The sequence below is a fragment of the Lampris incognitus genome, chromosome 10 (genome assembly GCF_029633865.1).
Source record: "Lampris incognitus isolate fLamInc1 chromosome 10, fLamInc1.hap2, whole genome shotgun sequence".
NCBI lineage: Eukaryota > Metazoa > Chordata > Actinopteri > Lampriformes > Lampridae > Lampris > Lampris incognitus.
The window spans coordinates 58,992,030-59,009,976 of NC_079220.1; the positions used below are offsets into that span (position 1 = coordinate 58,992,030).

The 17,947-nt window shown below is 45.1% G+C and overlaps 1 protein-coding gene across 1 annotated transcript in view; it reads left to right on the plus strand.

The window, feature by feature from the left end:
* Positions 1-17,947, plus strand: part of LOC130119999 (voltage-dependent T-type calcium channel subunit alpha-1I-like) — a 287,779-nt gene that overhangs the window by 102,652 nt on the left and 167,180 nt on the right. Inside the window, exon 5 of the mRNA XM_056288611.1 lies at positions 15,429-15,588. Coding sequence (XP_056144586.1) covers positions 15,429-15,588 — 160 coding nt within the window. The remainder of the gene's footprint in view (positions 1-15,428; positions 15,589-17,947) is intronic.

Below are 17,947 nucleotides of genomic sequence, written 5' to 3' on the forward strand. Positions count from 1 at the left end.
TTTATACAGACAGCAGTCTTATGTTTATACAGACAGCAGTCTTATATTTATACAGACAGCAGTCTTATGTTTATACAGACAGCAGTCTTATATTTATACAGACAGCAGTCTTATGTTTATACAGACAGCAGTCTTATATTTATACAGACAGCAGTCTTGTGTTTATACAGACAGCAGTCTTGTGTTTATACAGACAGCAGTCTTATATTTATACAGACAGCAGTCTTATATTTATACAGACAGCAGTCTTATGTTTATACAGACAGCAGTCTTATATTTATACAGACAGCAGTCTTATATTTATACAGACAGCAGTCTTATATTTATACAGACAGCAGTCTTATATTTATACAGACAGCAGTCTTATGTTTATACAGACAGCAGTCTTATATTTATACAGACAGCAGTCTTATGTTTATACAGACAGCAGTCTTATATTTATACAGACAGCAGTCTTATATTTATACAGACAGCAGTCTTATATTTATACAGACAGCAGTCTTATGTTTATACAGACAGCAGTCTTATATTTATACAGACAGCAGTCTTATATTTATACAGACAGCAGTCTTCTGTTTATACAGACAGCAGTCTTCTGTTTATACAGACAGCAGTCTTATATTTATACAGACAGCAGTCTTATATTTATACAGACAGCAGTCTTACATTTATACAGACAGCAGTCTTATATTTATACAGACAGCAGTCATACGTTTATACAGACAGCAGTCTTACGTTTATACAGACAGCAGTCTTATATTTATACAGACAGCAGTCTTATATTTATACAGACAGCAGTCTTCTGTTTATACAGACAGCAGTCTTATGTTTATACAGACAGCAGTCTTATATTTATACAGACAGCAGTCTTATGTTTATACAGACAGCAGTCTTATATTTATACAGACAGCAGTCTTATGTTTATACAGACAGCAGTCTTATGTTTATACAGACAGCAGTCTTATGTTTATACAGACAGCAGTCTTATATTTATACAGACAGCAGTCTTATATTTATACAGACAGCAGTCTTATGTTTATACAGACAGCAGTCTTATATTTATACAGACAGCAGTCTTATATTTATACAGACAGCAGTCTTATGTTTATACAGACAGCAGTCTTATATTTATACAGACAGCAGTCTTATATTTATACAGACAGCAGTCTTATGTTTATACAGACAGCAGTCTTATATTTATACAGACAGCAGTCTTATATTTATACAGACAGCAGTCTTATGTTTATACAGACAGCAGTCTTATATTTATACAGACAGCAGTCTTATGTTTATACAGACAGTCTTATGTTTATACAGACAGCAGTCTTATGTTTATACAGACAGCAGTCTTATGTTTATACAGACAGCAGTCTTATATTTATACAGACAGCAGTCTTATGTTTATACAGACAGCAGTCTTATGTTTATACAGACAGCAGTCTTATATTTATACAGACAGCAGTCTTATGTTTATACAGACAGCAGTCTTATATTTATACAGACAGCAGTCTTATGTTTATACAGACAGCAGTCTTATGTTTATACAGACAGCAGTCTTCTGTTTATACAGACAGCAGTCTTATGTTTATACAGACAGCAGTCTTATATTTATACAGACAGCAGTCTTATATTTATACAGACAGCAGTCTTACATTTATACAGACAGCAGTCTTATGTTTATACAGACAGCAGTCTTACGTTTATACAGACAGCAGTCTTACGTTTATACAGACAGCAGTCTTATGTTTATACAGACAGCAGTCTTATATTTATACAGACAGCAGTCTTATGTTTATACAGACAGCAGTCTTATATTTATACAGACAGCAGTCTTATATTTATACAGACAGCAGTCTTATATTTATACAGACAGCAGTCTTATGTTTATACAGACAGCAGTCTTATATTTATACAGACAGCAGTCTTATATTTATACAGACAGCAGTCTTATGTTTATACAGACAGTCTTATGTTTATACAGACAGCAGTCTTATATTTATACAGACAGCAGTCTTATGTTTATACAGACAGTCTTATGTTTATACAGACAGCAGTCTTATATTTATACAGACAGCAGTCTTATGTTTATACAGACAGCAGTCTTATGTTTATACAGACAGCAGTCTTATGTTTATACAGACAGCAGTCTTATGTTTATACAGACAGCAGTCTTATATTTATACAGACAGCAGTCTTATGTTTATACAGACAGCAGTCTTATGTTTATACAGACAGCAGTCTTCTGTTTATACAGACAGCAGTCTTATATTTATACAGACAGCAGTCTTATATTTATACAGACAGCAGTCTTACATTTATACAGACAGCAGTCTTACGTTTATACAGACAGCAGTCTTACGTTTATACAGACGGCAGTCTTATGTTTATACAGACAGCAGTCTTATGTTTATACAGACAGCAGTCTTATATTTATACAGACAGCAGTCTTATGTTTATACAGACAGCAGTCTTATATTTATACAGACAGCAGTCTTATGTTTATACAGACAGCAGTCTTCTGTTTATACAGACAGCAGTCTTATATTTATACAGACAGCAGTCTTATGTTTATACAGACAGCAGTCTTATATTTATACAGACAGCAGTCTTATGTTTATACAGACAGTCTTATATTTATACAGACAGCAGTCTTATGTTTATACAGACAGTCTTATGTTTATACAGACAGCAGTCTTATGTTTATACAGACAGCAGTCTTATATTTATACAGACAGCAGTCTTATATTTATACAGACAGCAGTCTTATGTTTATACAGACAGCAGTCTTATGTTTATACAGACAGCAGTCTTATGTTTATACAGACAGCAGTCTTATATTTATACAGACAGCAGTCTTATGTTTATACAGACAGCAGTCTTGTGTTTATACAGACAGCAGTCTTATATTTATACAGACAGCAGTCTTATATTTATACAGACAGCAGTCTTATGTTTATACAGACAGCAGTCTTATATTTATACAGACAGCAGTCTTCTGTTTATACAGACAGCAGTCTTCTGTTTATACAGACAGCAGTCTTATATTTATACAGACAGCAGTCTTATATTTATACAGACAGCAGTCTTACATTTATACAGACAGCAGTCTTATATTTATACAGACAGCAGTCTTACGTTTATACAGACAGCAGTCTTATATTTATACAGACAGCAGTCTTATGTTTATACAGACAGCAGTCTTATATTTATACAGACAGCAGTCTTATGTTTATACAGACAGCAGTCTTATATTTATACAGACAGTCTTATGTTTATACAGACAGTCTTATGTTTATACAGACAGCAGTCTTCTGTTTATACAGACAGTCTTATGTTTATACAGACAGTCTTATGTTTATACAGACAGCAGTCTTCTGTTTATACAGACAGCAGTCTTCTGTTTTTACAGACAGCAGTCTTATATTTATACAGACAGCAGTCTTATATTTATACAGACAGCAGTCTTATGTTTATACAGACAGCAGTCTTATATTTATACAGACAGCAGTCTTCTGTTTATACAGACAGCAGTCTTATGTTTATACAGACAGCAGTCTTATGTTTATACAGACAGCAGTCTTATGTTTATACAGACAGCAGTCTTATATTTATACAGACAGCAGTCTTATGTTTATACAGACAGCAGTCTTATGTTTATACAGACAGCAGTCTTACGTTTATACAGACAGCAGTCTTACGTTTATACAGACAGCAGTCTTATGTTTATACAGACAGCAGTCTTATATTTATACAGACAGCAGTCTTATGTTTATACAGACAGCAGTCTTATATTTATACAGACAGCAGTCTTATATTTATACAGACAGCAGTCTTATATTTATACAGACAGCAGTCTTATGTTTATACAGACAGCAGTCTTATATTTATACAGACAGCAGTCTTATATTTATACAGACAGCAGTCTTATGTTTATACAGACAGTCTTATGTTTATACAGACAGCAGTCTTATATTTATACAGACAGCAGTCTTATGTTTATACAGACAGTCTTATGTTTATACAGACAGCAGTCTTATATTTATACAGACAGCAGTCTTATGTTTATACAGACAGCAGTCTTATGTTTATACAGACAGCAGTCTTATGTTTATACAGACAGCAGTCTTATGTTTATACAGACAGCAGTCTTATATTTATACAGACAGCAGTCTTATGTTTATACAGACAGCAGTCTTATGTTTATACAGACAGCAGTCTTCTGTTTATACAGACAGCAGTCTTATATTTATACAGACAGCAGTCTTATATTTATACAGACAGCAGTCTTACATTTATACAGACAGCAGTCTTACGTTTATACAGACAGCAGTCTTACGTTTATACAGACGGCAGTCTTATGTTTATACAGACAGCAGTCTTATGTTTATACAGACAGCAGTCTTATATTTATACAGACAGCAGTCTTATGTTTATACAGACAGCAGTCTTATATTTATACAGACAGCAGTCTTATGTTTATACAGACAGCAGTCTTCTGTTTATACAGACAGCAGTCTTATATTTATACAGACAGCAGTCTTATGTTTATACAGACAGCAGTCTTATATTTATACAGACAGCAGTCTTATGTTTATACAGACAGTCTTATATTTATACAGACAGCAGTCTTATGTTTATACAGACAGTCTTATGTTTATACAGACAGCAGTCTTATGTTTATACAGACAGCAGTCTTATATTTATACAGACAGCAGTCTTATATTTATACAGACAGCAGTCTTATGTTTATACAGACAGCAGTCTTATGTTTATACAGACAGCAGTCTTATGTTTATACAGACAGCAGTCTTATATTTATACAGACAGCAGTCTTATGTTTATACAGACAGCAGTCTTGTGTTTATACAGACAGCAGTCTTATATTTATACAGACAGCAGTCTTATATTTATACAGACAGCAGTCTTATGTTTATACAGACAGCAGTCTTATATTTATACAGACAGCAGTCTTCTGTTTATACAGACAGCAGTCTTCTGTTTATACAGACAGCAGTCTTATATTTATACAGACAGCAGTCTTATATTTATACAGACAGCAGTCTTACATTTATACAGACAGCAGTCTTATATTTATACAGACAGCAGTCTTACGTTTATACAGACAGCAGTCTTATATTTATACAGACAGCAGTCTTATGTTTATACAGACAGCAGTCTTATATTTATACAGACAGCAGTCTTATGTTTATACAGACAGCAGTCTTATATTTATACAGACAGTCTTATGTTTATACAGACAGTCTTATGTTTATACAGACAGCAGTCTTCTGTTTATACAGACAGTCTTATGTTTATACAGACAGTCTTATGTTTATACAGACAGCAGTCTTCTGTTTATACAGACAGCAGTCTTCTGTTTTTACAGACAGCAGTCTTATATTTATACAGACAGCAGTCTTATATTTATACAGACAGCAGTCTTATGTTTATACAGACAGCAGTCTTATATTTATACAGACAGCAGTCTTCTGTTTATACAGACAGCAGTCTTATGTTTATACAGACAGCAGTCTTATGTTTATACAGACAGCAGTCTTATGTTTATACAGACAGCAGTCTTATATTTATACAGACAGCAGTCTTATGTTTATACAGGTTTATACAGACAGCAGTCTTATATTTATACAGACAGCAGTCTTATGTTTATACAGACAGCAGTCTTATATTTATACAGACAGCAGTCTTATATTTATACAGACAGCAGTCTTATGTTTATACAGACAGCAGTCTTATATTTATACAGACAGCAGTCTTATGTTTATACAGACAGCAGTCTTATATTTATACAGACAGCAGTCTTATATTTATACAGACAGCAGTCTTATGTTTATAGAGACAGCAGTCTTATATTTATACAGACAGCAGTCTTATGTTTATAGAGACAGCAGTCTTATATTTATACAGACAGCAGTCTTATGTTTATACAGACACCGTTGAAGATAAGCTCACTAGCAAAGCTGAATAAAATGGTGGGAAAAAAAGTCCTTTTTCTCCCTCTCATGTAACCTTTCCTTGTTTGTCTCTCATTTTCTCCTGCAAGCTCAGTTATTCTCTCTCTCTCTCTCTCTCTCTCTCTCTCTCTCTCTCTCTCTCTCTCTCTCTCTCTCTCTCTCTCTCTCTCTCTCTCTCTGACAACCTCACTCTTAGTCGTGCTTTCACACCTCACACACCCACATTTCTAACCCCCCCCCATATACAGCAAATTAAGATGTAATACCCTCTCAATTCTCGCCCCACCTGTCTCTCAAATAATGCAGAGGCAGATTCCTCCTAAATCATTCTAATTGGGCTTCATGACAAAGCTGCTTTTCTCCTCGCACCCGTGTACTTCTGCTTTTCCCCCGCCACACTCCCAGAACACATGCCACACTGTTGGAGTATGATGGGGAGAGACTGACTGGCTCCCATAGATATTAATACGCCGCCGTGGTACCTGATGCTGACTGAATTATGCAGTGACTGGTTTGACTGGGGGTTATGGGAAGGAGTAGACAGTCAACCGATAGCTCTGTATTTGGGTGCAAGAGTGCAGCTTGTTGGGGCTTCCAGGTGGCGTAGTGGTCTGTCCCGTTGCCTACCAGCACAGGGATCGCCGGTTCGAATCCCCGTGTTACCTCCGGCTTGGTCGGGCATCCCTGCAGACACAACTGGCCGTGTCTGTGGATGGGAAGTCGGATGTGGGTATGTGTCCTGGTCGCTGCACTAGCGCCTCCTCTGGTCGGTCGGGGCGCCTGTTCGGGGGGGAGGGGGAACTGGGGGGAATAGCGTGATCCTCCCACGCGCTACGTCCCCCTGGTGAAACTCCTCACTGTCAGGTGAAAAGAAGCGGCTGGTGACTCCACATGTAACATTGTGTGTCACCAGACACAGACGTTAGTTGACACACAATGTTGTAGCTTCAGCTGTGTGCTCACGTGTGTGTCTGCCTGTGAGCGTCTGTACACTGTAGGTATGTGCACACGTGTGTGTGTGTGTGTGTGTGTGTGTGTGTGTGTGTGTACTCTCCTGATTTCCTGTGTAACGCACATGTTTTTGTTTGTGTGTGTGCGTGTGTGTTTGTGCGGTGTGTTGTCATCAGCGGGGGTAAATAATGAGTGTGTGCTGGCCTCTACCTTCCTCATCCATAACCCCATTAAGGCCGAGGAAGAAGGGAGATAAAGCTATTTGCCCCTTGTTTCATTGGATCACCATTTTGTTTACAGATACAGAGGTAGCATGAGCACAGCCTGAGCCCCCTATACACACACCCCGACACACACACACACACACACACCCACACACACCCCGACACACACCCCGACATACACACACACACACACACACACACACCCACACAAACACACACACACACACCCACACACACACACACACACACACACACACACACCCACACACACACATGCCTCAATTTGTCGCCCTCCAACAAAATAGCATAGAAGTCTTTCACTGTGTGTGTGTGTGTGTGTGTGTGGGTGGGTGGGTGGGTGGGTGGGTGTGTGGGTGTGTGTGGGGGTGTGTGTGGGTGTGTAAGAGTGTGGAGGAGTGTGTGCCTGCATGTTGGAATTCTTTTTTTAATGAAACTGGTGTGAGACGGAGCAAGCAGGAGAGAGGAACAAAACAAACAATAGAGAAAGTAATCGGGCAAGCGAGAGAGACCGAGAGGAGGTGTGAAAGGGACAGACTGAGAGAGACAGAGAGGAGGTGTGAAAGGGACAGACTGAGAGAGACAGAGAGACAGAGAGGAGGTGTGAAAGGGACAGACTGAGAGAGACAGAGAGACAGAGAGGAGGTGTGAAAGGGACAGACTGAGAGACAGAGAGAGAGACAGAGAGGAGGTGTGAAAGGGACAGACTGAGAGAGACAGAGAGAGACAGAGAGGAGGTGTGAAAGGGACAGACTGAGAGAGACAGAGAGAGACAGAGAGGAGGTGTGAAAGGGACAGACTGAGAGAGACAGAGAGGAGGTGTGAAAGGGACAGACTGAGAGAGACAGAGAGAGAGACAGAGAGGAGGTGTGAAAGGGACAGACTGAGAGACAGAGAGAGAGACAGAGAGGAGGTGTGAAAGGGACAGACTGAGAGAGACAGAGAGAGAGACAGAGAGGAGGTGTGAAAGGGACAGACTGAGAGAGACAGAGAGAGAGACAGAGAGGAGGTGTGAAAGGGACAGACTGAGAGAGACAGAGAGAGAGAGACAGAGAGGAGGTGTGAAAGGGACAGACTGAGAGAGACAGAGAGGAGGTGTGAAAGGGACAGACTGAGAGAGACAGAGAGGAGGTGTGAAAGGGACAGACTGAGAGAGACAGAGAGGAGGTGTGAAAGGGACAGACTGAGAGAGACCGAGAGGAGGTGAGAAGAGAAGAGAAGAGAAGACATTAGGAGGAGAGGAAACCCCTGTCTTCAGTGAGCAGCACCAGCAGGCAGCTGTGAATGGAGTTCTGACTGTGGCACAGGGGAGGCGCCTGTCCGTCTTATCGGCAGGGGCTGGCGAACGGCTGCAGGACAGAGGAAAAGAGGGAGGACGCTTTGAAAGTGGCGATGTCTCACTTTTGCTGTGCTTTCATTCCCTTCCCCTTTCATTTTCTTTCTTCAATCTCGATTCAGGGTCGGACCCTTCAGTCAACTGGTTAATGGTAGTCGCCCATGGTGCGGGAGACCCGGGTTCCTGACCCGGATCCGCTGGTTCTCGGGCTACGTCCTGAATTCACTATATATATATATATATATATATATATAACTATATACATATATATTCAATTCAATGTTATTGTCATTAAAAACGATGTGTAGGCACTAGGGGGGCAACGGTCCAGTTAGCCCACGGTTCGGTTTTTGGGTCACGGTTTCGGTTCGGTTCGGTTTGGAGTTACATTGTTGGTGAAATAAGTTGGGGAGGGAATAACGTAGTGCGGGTGGAGCGTAGGCATTAGGTGAGGAAAGCCCACATCTCCAACCACCGAACAGGGCTGCGTGTCTTTAGCCATGAACACCCCCGGGGCTGCACGGGTTAGTGTTTTGGGTTTCTCTGAGTTGGCGCTGTAGGTTTGTTGGTTACCTGTGCGTCTGTCCTGCTTCCAGAGAGCGAGACATCTGGGTGGTGCTGACGGAGATGCCGGCTCATATCGGAAGTGTTTCCACTTGCGTAGTGCGGGACACGGGTCAAGCGATGCTTGCAGCACACGGTGTTATTTCTGTCCACTGTTTTGTCTCCTTCATCGTTGTGTTCAACAGCAAACCCGAAATGTCCCCAGATTTGTATGAAGACGGTGCTTCTTCAGACTTGTCTCTCTCTGCTCCTCCACCCGCCATGGCTTTGTTTCTGCTTCTAGAGCTACCGCCGTCTTTTCAACCCGACTGTCGGCCCCAGTTACAAGGGGGGGGGGTAGGTGTGGGGGGTGGTGGGGGGCTAACAGTGACTGGATATTGACTCGTGGGGCGGGGCTTTCTGCAGCAGGCTGTCTCAGCCTGCCGGCACACAGCCACACAGTGAAGAATCCATCCTCCGGCAGGAAGAGACGCCTGTCAACTGTTCACACACATTTTAACTGCCAAACCCAAAACCCACCGTCCATAAGGGCGGGTTGGACCGGACAGGCCGGACCGTACGGTTCGGTTTTAAACCCAAAACCCACCGTCCATAAGGGCGGGTTGGACCGGACAGGGCGGACCGTACGGTTCGGTTTTAAACCCAAAGCCCACCGTCCATAAGGGCGGGTTGGACCGGACAGGGCGGACCGTACGGTTCGGTTTTAAACCCAAAACCCACCGTCCATAAGGGCGGGTTGGACCGGACAGGGCGGACCGTACGGTTCGGTTTTAAACCCAAAACCCACCGTCCATAAGGGCGGGTTGGACCGGACAGGGCGGACCGTACGGTTCGGTTTTAAACCCAAAACCCACCGTCCATAAGGGCGGGTTGGACCGGACAGGGCGGACCGTACGGTTCGGTTTTAAACCCAAAGCCCACCGTCCATAAGGGCGGGTTGGACCGGACAGGGCGGACCGTACGGTTCGGTTTTAAACCCAAAACCCACCGTCCATAAGGGCGGGTTGGACCGGACAGGGCGGACCGTACGGTTCGGTTTTAAACCCAAAACCCACCGTCCATAAGGGCGGGTTGGACCGGACAGGGCGGACCGTACGGTTCGGTTTTAAACCCAAAACCCACCGTCCATAAGGGCGGGTTGGACCGGACAGGGCGGACCGTACGGTTCGGTTTTAAACCGAAAGCCCACCGTCCATAAGGGCGGGTTGGACAGGGCGGACCGTACGGTTCGGTTTTAAACCGAAAACCCACCATCCATAAGGGCGGGTTGGACCGGACAGGGCGGACCGTACGGTTCGGTTTTAAACCGAAAGCCCACGGTCCATAAGGGCGGGTTGGACTGGACAGGGCGGACCGTCTATCACACATTTTTTTTTTTATAAATGTATTTCTAGTTTTTCTCCTTATCCCACCCGATAAACCCAATGGCATATGGCCGGAGCTCTTGTCCAGTAACTCCCCTGGCTCCCGTTTCCACAGGAAGGAGATAGTCGTAACACCAGCTTCCTTCAAACTCCTGTCGGCTGCTCTCGCTATTTACACGCTGAAGCCTCCTCGCATGGATTGCATCACCTTCAGGCCGCGTAGGAGGCGTAGGGAGAACGCTTTCAGTTGCTTGGCTGCAGGCGCCCGGGTGGGCCAGAGGGGTCGCTGGAGAACGACGAGTTCCCCAACACTACACCGACCTACACCCACTATCCCTCGGGTAAGGGTGGCCTAATGAAGGCCTGACCCCGTGGGCGCTCTGGCCGTGACCGGTTACGGCGAGTCTGGGATACGAACCTCCCAGCCACGTGACGAGCGGGGTGCAAGAACGGCGGGTTATTCCGCTCGCCATCAGAGCGGCTGTCTATCACACATTTTTAAGGTTGTATTTTTTTCTTTTTTCTTTTTAAAGATGGCAGCAAACTTTTAAACATATATTCCACTGCCCTTTCAGCAGCTTTCTCTAATGAAAGGTCTCTATTACCTTTAATAGGACTGGTGGGGCAAATAGTGTGGGCTTTTCTAGGAGGGGGGGTTCTCTCTCTTTATCCCCAATTGTACTTGGCCAATTACCCCACTCTTCCGAGCCATCCCGGTCTCTGCTCCACCCCCTCTGCCGATCCGGGGAGGGCTGCAGACTACCACATGCCTCCTCCCATACATGTGGAGTCACCAGCCGCTACTTTTCACCTGACAGCGAGGAGTTTCACCAGGGGGACGTAGCCCGTGGGAGGATCACGCTATCCCCCCCGTTACCCCTTCCCCCCGAACAGGTGTCCTGCCCGACCAGAGGAGGCGCTAGTGCAGCCACCAGGACACATACCCACATCCGGCTTCCCACCCACAGACACAGCCAATTGTGTCTGTAGGGACGCTGACCAAGCCGGAGGTAACATGGGGATTCGAACCGGCGGTCCCCGTGTTGGTAGGCAACGAAATAGACCGCTACACTACCCAGACACCCATAGGCTTATATTTACACTAGTTAACATTTGTTTAGTGATGGGTAAAGTAACTATCTATGTAAAATGGACATAATTTAACAAAAACAGAAAAATATTAAGTAGAATATTGTAACATGGATGCCATTATTAAGTTACATTTTAAGGTCAGCATATATGTTTTCATTACTTTGTATGTATGAACTGACCAACAGGTTTCTTAAAGAAGGGAGACAGAAGACTCCTGTGACCCGGGCTCGGTGGTGCTCCTCTTTTCCTTTCGCGTGACACCCGGGCTTGTCAGTCTATGGTAAAAGCTTGACGTGGTAATAATGCCGTGAGAGGGATGACACAGCAGACACACACTGTTGTTGTCACTGCCACACACACGATCACCCCGGGAAAGAAGACTCTGCCTCACATGTGATCAGACGATAGTCTAAGCCCTAGGTAGGGGTGTGACTTCCACACGGGTCATATGAACATGGCTGTCGAATCTGTGGAAGCCATCATATCCCTCCTTACGTACTGTAATTGGCACTTTAATAAGGGGTGTTTTCTTTCCTTTCCCTAGCAGTTTCATAGATTTTGGGCTAAGTTATAGACTACGCAGTGCATGGATAATTCCCAGTGCATTTCCAAATGTTTCGCAGCGAGTTTTCCCACATAGTTTGTGCCATTAGCTCACGAGCATTCGTGGTTTGAATGCTTGTTTTGTCAATCAAATCTATATGAGACCGTGGAGTGCTCTACCTGGTTTATCCAGAAAAGGGACTTTCCAGTCGATGTGATCTCACAAGCAAGCGGACATATCTGAGAGCATGACAGAGGAAATAGAAATACATGGGCTTTATCAATCTGGGAGGCCTCGGTGGCACGACTGGCGTGAAAAGAAGTACAGAGTGGCTGAGCAAGAACAACGAGTTGTAAGACAACACTCAATGTCAATAAATGAGCGTGATACAATCAGTGTGCGAAGCAGTGCACAATAACTAAAAGCCATGTGTCTGTTTCGTGTGCCAGAAAGAAGCAGAAAACCATTTGGACTTAATTTGGCAAACCCCACAAAAAGAAACTTTATTTCCCCCGATCAAAGGGGAAATAATGAAGACTGATGTTCATCACATTATCCTATCAAGAACCCTTTCCTGGTTTTGTGTCAAGAAATGGTGAGGATATCATTAAAATAAAGCCTTAACATGGGAATTTACAGGGCGTCCGTAGCGTAGCGGTCCATTCCATTGCCTACCAACACGGGGATCGCCGGTTCGAATCCCCATGTTACCTCCGGCTTGGTCAGGCGTCCCTGCAGACACAATTGGCCGTGTCTGCAGGAGGGAAGCCGGATGTGGGTATGTGTCCTGGTTGCTGGACTAGCACCTCCTCTGGTTGGTTGGGGCGCCTGTTCGGGGGGGAGGGGGAACTGGGGGGAATAGTGTGACCCTCCCACACACCACGCCCCCCTGGTGAAACTCCTCACTGTCAGGTGAAAAGATGTGGCTGGCGGCTCCACGTGTATGGGGGCATCGTTATTTTGTGTAAGTACACTGAGAGCCACTAAACCGTTGCTTGTATGTGTGACCCTACTTGGTCAATAACGACGATTACAACTACCATCAAAAAGACAGACATGTTAGAGTTAGGACTCCTGTCTGTGTCCCTGACTGAGGCATGGCAAGATGACCTGGAGTTGGTCCCCAGGTGCTGCATGGCGGCTGCCCGCTGCTTCTAGCTACACAGCTAGGATGGGTTACATGCAGAGCAGAATTTCCCCACAGGGATCAATATAATATCTCCAAAAAAACACAACAAAATCTCATCATCCCAAAGGTCCATATAAGACAACATTCATTATAGTTCCACACTGCAGTCGCAATACTCTGAATCCACAATGTGAAGCGGTGCCTGGCCTTGGCAGTAGTAAGCATGGCTCCTGTCCCATGTAACATCCATCATCCCCAGCGTGGATAAGGCAGAATCCCGGGTCTCCAGTACAAAGTTGCAGATTCATCTTGTCTTGCTTGCAGTGAGGGCACTAAGATTCCCAGTGAAAAGGACATGTAGTCAGTAGACTGAAGAGGTTCATTTTGCTTGACTTTTTACTTAATTCCCTGATTCTTGTATAAAAACAGGTGTTTTTTACCTGACATTTTTCGACTGCCAAGCCTGCAGTCTTCATCAGAAGTGTTGCCGAAGCTTCCTGTCAGCCGATTTATGTGGACATGGTCGTCCTACCTGTGAATACAGTAGACATTTCTTTATTCATTCATTCATTCATTCATTCATTCATTCATTCATTCATTCATTCATTCATCTTCAGCCACTTCTCCGGGGTTGGGTTGCGGTGGCAGCAAGCTAAGGAGGGCACTCCAGACCTCCCTCTCCCCAGCAACGCCCTCCAGCTCCTCCTGGGGGATCGCAAGGCGTTCCCAGGCCAGATTGGACATGTAGTCCCTCCGGCGAGTTCTGGGTCTACCCCGGGGTCTCCTCCCAGTTGGCCGTGCCCGGTAAATCTCCAAAGGAAGCCGCCCAGGAGGCGTCCTAATCAGATGCCCGAACCACCTCAATTGGCTCCTTTCAACACGAAGGAGCAGCGGCTCTACTCCGAGCTCCCTCCGGGTGTCCGAGCTCCTCACCCTATCTCTAAGGCTGAGCTCCTCACCCTATCTCTAAGGCTGAGCTCCTCACCCTATCTCTAAGACTGAGCTCCTCACCCTATCTCTAAGGCTGAGCTCCTCACCCTATCTCTAAGGCTGAGCTCCTCACCCTATCTCTAAGACTGAGCTCCTCACCCTATCTCTAAGACTGAGCTCCTCACCCTATCTCTAAGGCTGAGCTCCTCACCCTATCTCTAAGGCTGAGCTCCTCACCCTATCTCTAAGGCTGAGCTCCTCACCCTATCTCTAAGGCTGAGCTCCTCACCCTATCTCTAAGGCTGAGCTCCTCACCCTATCTCTAAGGCTGAGCTCCTCACCCTATCTCTATGGCTGAGCTCCTCACCCTATCTCTAAGACTGAGCCCTTCACCCTATCTCTAAGGCTGAGCTCCTTCACCCTATCTCTAAGGCTGAGCTCCTCACCCTATCTCTAAGGCTGAGCTCCTCACCCTATCTCTAAGGCTGAGCTCCTCACCCTATCTCTAAGGCTGAGCTCCTCACCCTATCTCTATGGCTGAGCTCCTCACCCTATCTCTAAGGCTGAGCCCAGACACCCTACGGAGGAAACTCATTTCAGCCGCTTGTATCCACGATCTCGCCCTTTCAGTCACTACCCAGAGCTCATGACCATAGGTGAGGACTGGAACCAAGACTGACTGGTAAACTGAGAGCTTTGCCTCCCAGCTCAGCTCCCTCTTCACCACAACGATCGGGTACGACGTCCGCATTCCTGCTGATGCTGCACCAAGCCGCCTGTAACACAACAACGAGTAACACAACATTTCTCTCTTGCTCTCTGTCTTACTCTGCCTCTATTTCCTTCTGTCACTCGGTGTGTCCCACACACACACACACACACACACACACACACACACACACACACACACACACTCACATGTGCTATGGCTCAACCCCGTGAATATAAAAGCACAGGCCACAGGGGTCTAAATATGATTAGTTAAAAACTGGTTCAGGGAATACAAGGGTGCAGAATGAGCTCATCCGTGCCATGGTGGTGGCACGTTGGATGTGATTAGTGAAAAATAACGATGCTTGATTAGACTAAATAGCCAGACCTCTTGGTAAGATTACAGCAACCATGCACTGATACCTGGGAGATGTGTGTGTGTATAAATGTCTACATCTGGTAGGGGAGATATCTTGGCTTCTCGTATGTCCTGTATTGTTCTCGATGTGAGCATATGGAGCGGCTGCAACAAGCAGCGTTGCGAGCTGATGTGAAGTCAAACATTAACATGCAGTCTGTCTGTGTGCTTGCAGGTATGCGTATCTTGGTGAATCTGCTGCTAGACACCCTGCCCATGCTAGGCAATGTGCTGCTGCTCTGCTTCTTTGTCTTCTTTATCTTTGGCATCATCGGAGTGCAGCTGTGGGCAGGGCTTCTGAGGAACCGCTGCTACCCAGAGGAGAACTTCACCCTGTGAGTAAAACACTTCGTGTGTGTGTGTGTGTGTGTGTGTGTGTGTGTGTGTGTGTGTGTGTGTGTGTGTGTATTTGCATGTATGTGTGTTTGCATGTGTGTCTCTTTCCATTTGTCTTTATATGTGTGCGTGTGCGTGTGTGTGTGTCTACATGTATATGTGTGTATGTATAGCTTTGTAGCAGACTCTAGGAGCTGTCATGAATTCTGCCTGATCTTGCTGACAAACTGCAGCAATAAAAAATCTTGATGACAGGATATTCCTGTCCGCCTCCGATGTCAGAAGATGGCAGCTTGAATTCACATTTGCAGCGGCCTCAAACAGTACCGTCCATGCAGTGTCTTTGTCCACATTTGCGTCTAAGTTTTGTCTTCGTTTGATGGTTGGGAGAGCCGGCACTGGATGGACTGGGAGAGCGGGGCAGGCTAAGCTAACTGCTAGCCCATGCAGACCGGCAATTGCGATAACACCAAGGGCGGTTTGGCGGCAGCCTCACCTGGCGTTGACTCTGGTGTTTTTGGTGTCGTCGTGAGGAGTGTGGGGAGGGGTGTCGAGGGTGTCTGGCTGAGGGTGCTGGATCAGCTGGGAGAGCCTGGTCTGCTTCGTCCGATGGGCCTGGGGACCACGGCCCCTGCCTGGAGCTGCGCCAGAGGAGGAAACCCTGAGGGCGGTCTGACAGGACATGGAAGTGGGGCAGGCTAAGCTAACTGCTAGCCCAAGCAGACCGGTAGTTCCAACAGTCATACTGGCTGGCGTTCGTTCCCTTGGACAGTGATGTTTTGTTTAGTTTTGCTTTGTGTGTTAGTTTGGGTATGTGTGTTAGTTTGGATATGTATGTTAGTGTGGATATGTGTGTTAGTTTGGGTGTGTGTGTGTTAGTTTGGGTATGTGTGTTAGTGTGGGTATGTGTGTTAGTGTGGGTATGTGTGTTAGTTTGGGTATGTGTGTTAGTGTGGGTATGTGTGTTAGTTTGGGTGTGTGTGTGTTAGTTTGGGTATGTGTCTTAGTGTGGGTATGTGTGTTAGTGTGGGTATGTGTGTTAGTGTGGGTATGTGTGTTAGTGTGGGTATGTGTGTTAGTGTGGGTATGTGTGTTAGTTTGGGTATGTGTGTTAGTTTGGGTATGTGTGTTAGTGTGGGTATGTGTGTTAGTTTGGGTATGTGTGTTAGTTTGGGTATGTGTGTTAGTGTGGGTATGTGTGTTAGTTTGGGTTGGGTGTTAGTGTGGGTATGTGTGTTAGTGTGGGTATGTGTGTTAGTGTGGGTATGTGTGTTAGTTTGGGTATGTGTGTCAGTGTGGGTATGTGTGTTAGTTTGGGTATGTGTGTTAGTGTGGGTATGTGTGTTAGTGTGGGTATGTGTGTTAGTTCGGGTTGGGTGTTAGTGTGGGTATGTGTGTCAGTGTGGGTATGTGTGTTAGTGTGGGTATGTGTGTTAGTGTGGGTATGTGTGTTAGTTTGGGTTGGGTGTTAGTGTGGGTATGTGTGTTAGTGTGGGTATGTGTGTTAGTGTGGGTATGTGTGTTAGTGTGGGTATGTGTGTCAGTGTGGGTATGTGTGTCAGTTTGGGTATGTGTGTTAGTTTGGGTATGTGTGTTAGTGTGGGTATGTGTGTTAGTGTGGGTATGTGTGTTAGTGTGGGTATGTGTGTCATTGTGGGTATGTGTGTTAGTGTGGGTATGTGTGTTAGTGTGGGTATGTGTGTTAGTGTGGGTATGTGTGTTAGTGTGGGTATGTGTGTTAGTGTGGGTATGTGTGTCAGTGTGGGTATGTGTGTCAGTTTGGGTGTGTGTGTTAGTTTGGGTATGTGTGTTAGTGTGGGTATGTGTGTTAGTGTGGGTATGTGTGTTAGTGTGGGTATGTGTGTTAGTGTGGGTATGTGTGTTAGTGTGGGTATGTGTGTCAGTGTGGGTATGTGTGTCAGTTTGGGTGTGTGTGTTAGTTTGGGTGTGTGTGTTCTTGTAGTTTTGGGGTGTGTTGCTGTGTTTGTGTTGTACTGTTGTGGTCGGGGAGAAGTGGCATTGTGTTTCCTTTCAGGGACACCAGTGTGTGAAGTGAATGACAGGTAGTGCTCCTGGTGGTCATACTGGGTGGAATCTGTTTGCACACTGAGAGCTGCAGCATGGCACGCTAGCAAGCAGCATAGCGACTTTGGCAGCCCTGCCCTCTCCCTGTACCACACAGGGGGGAAGTGGTGGTAACACCACACAGGGGGGAGTTACCACACAGGGGGGAGTTACCACACAGGGGGGAGTTACCACACAGGGGGGAAGTGGTGGTAACACCACACAGGGGGGAGTTACCACACAGGGGGGAAGTGGTGGTAACACCACACAGGGGGGAGTTACCACACAGGGGGG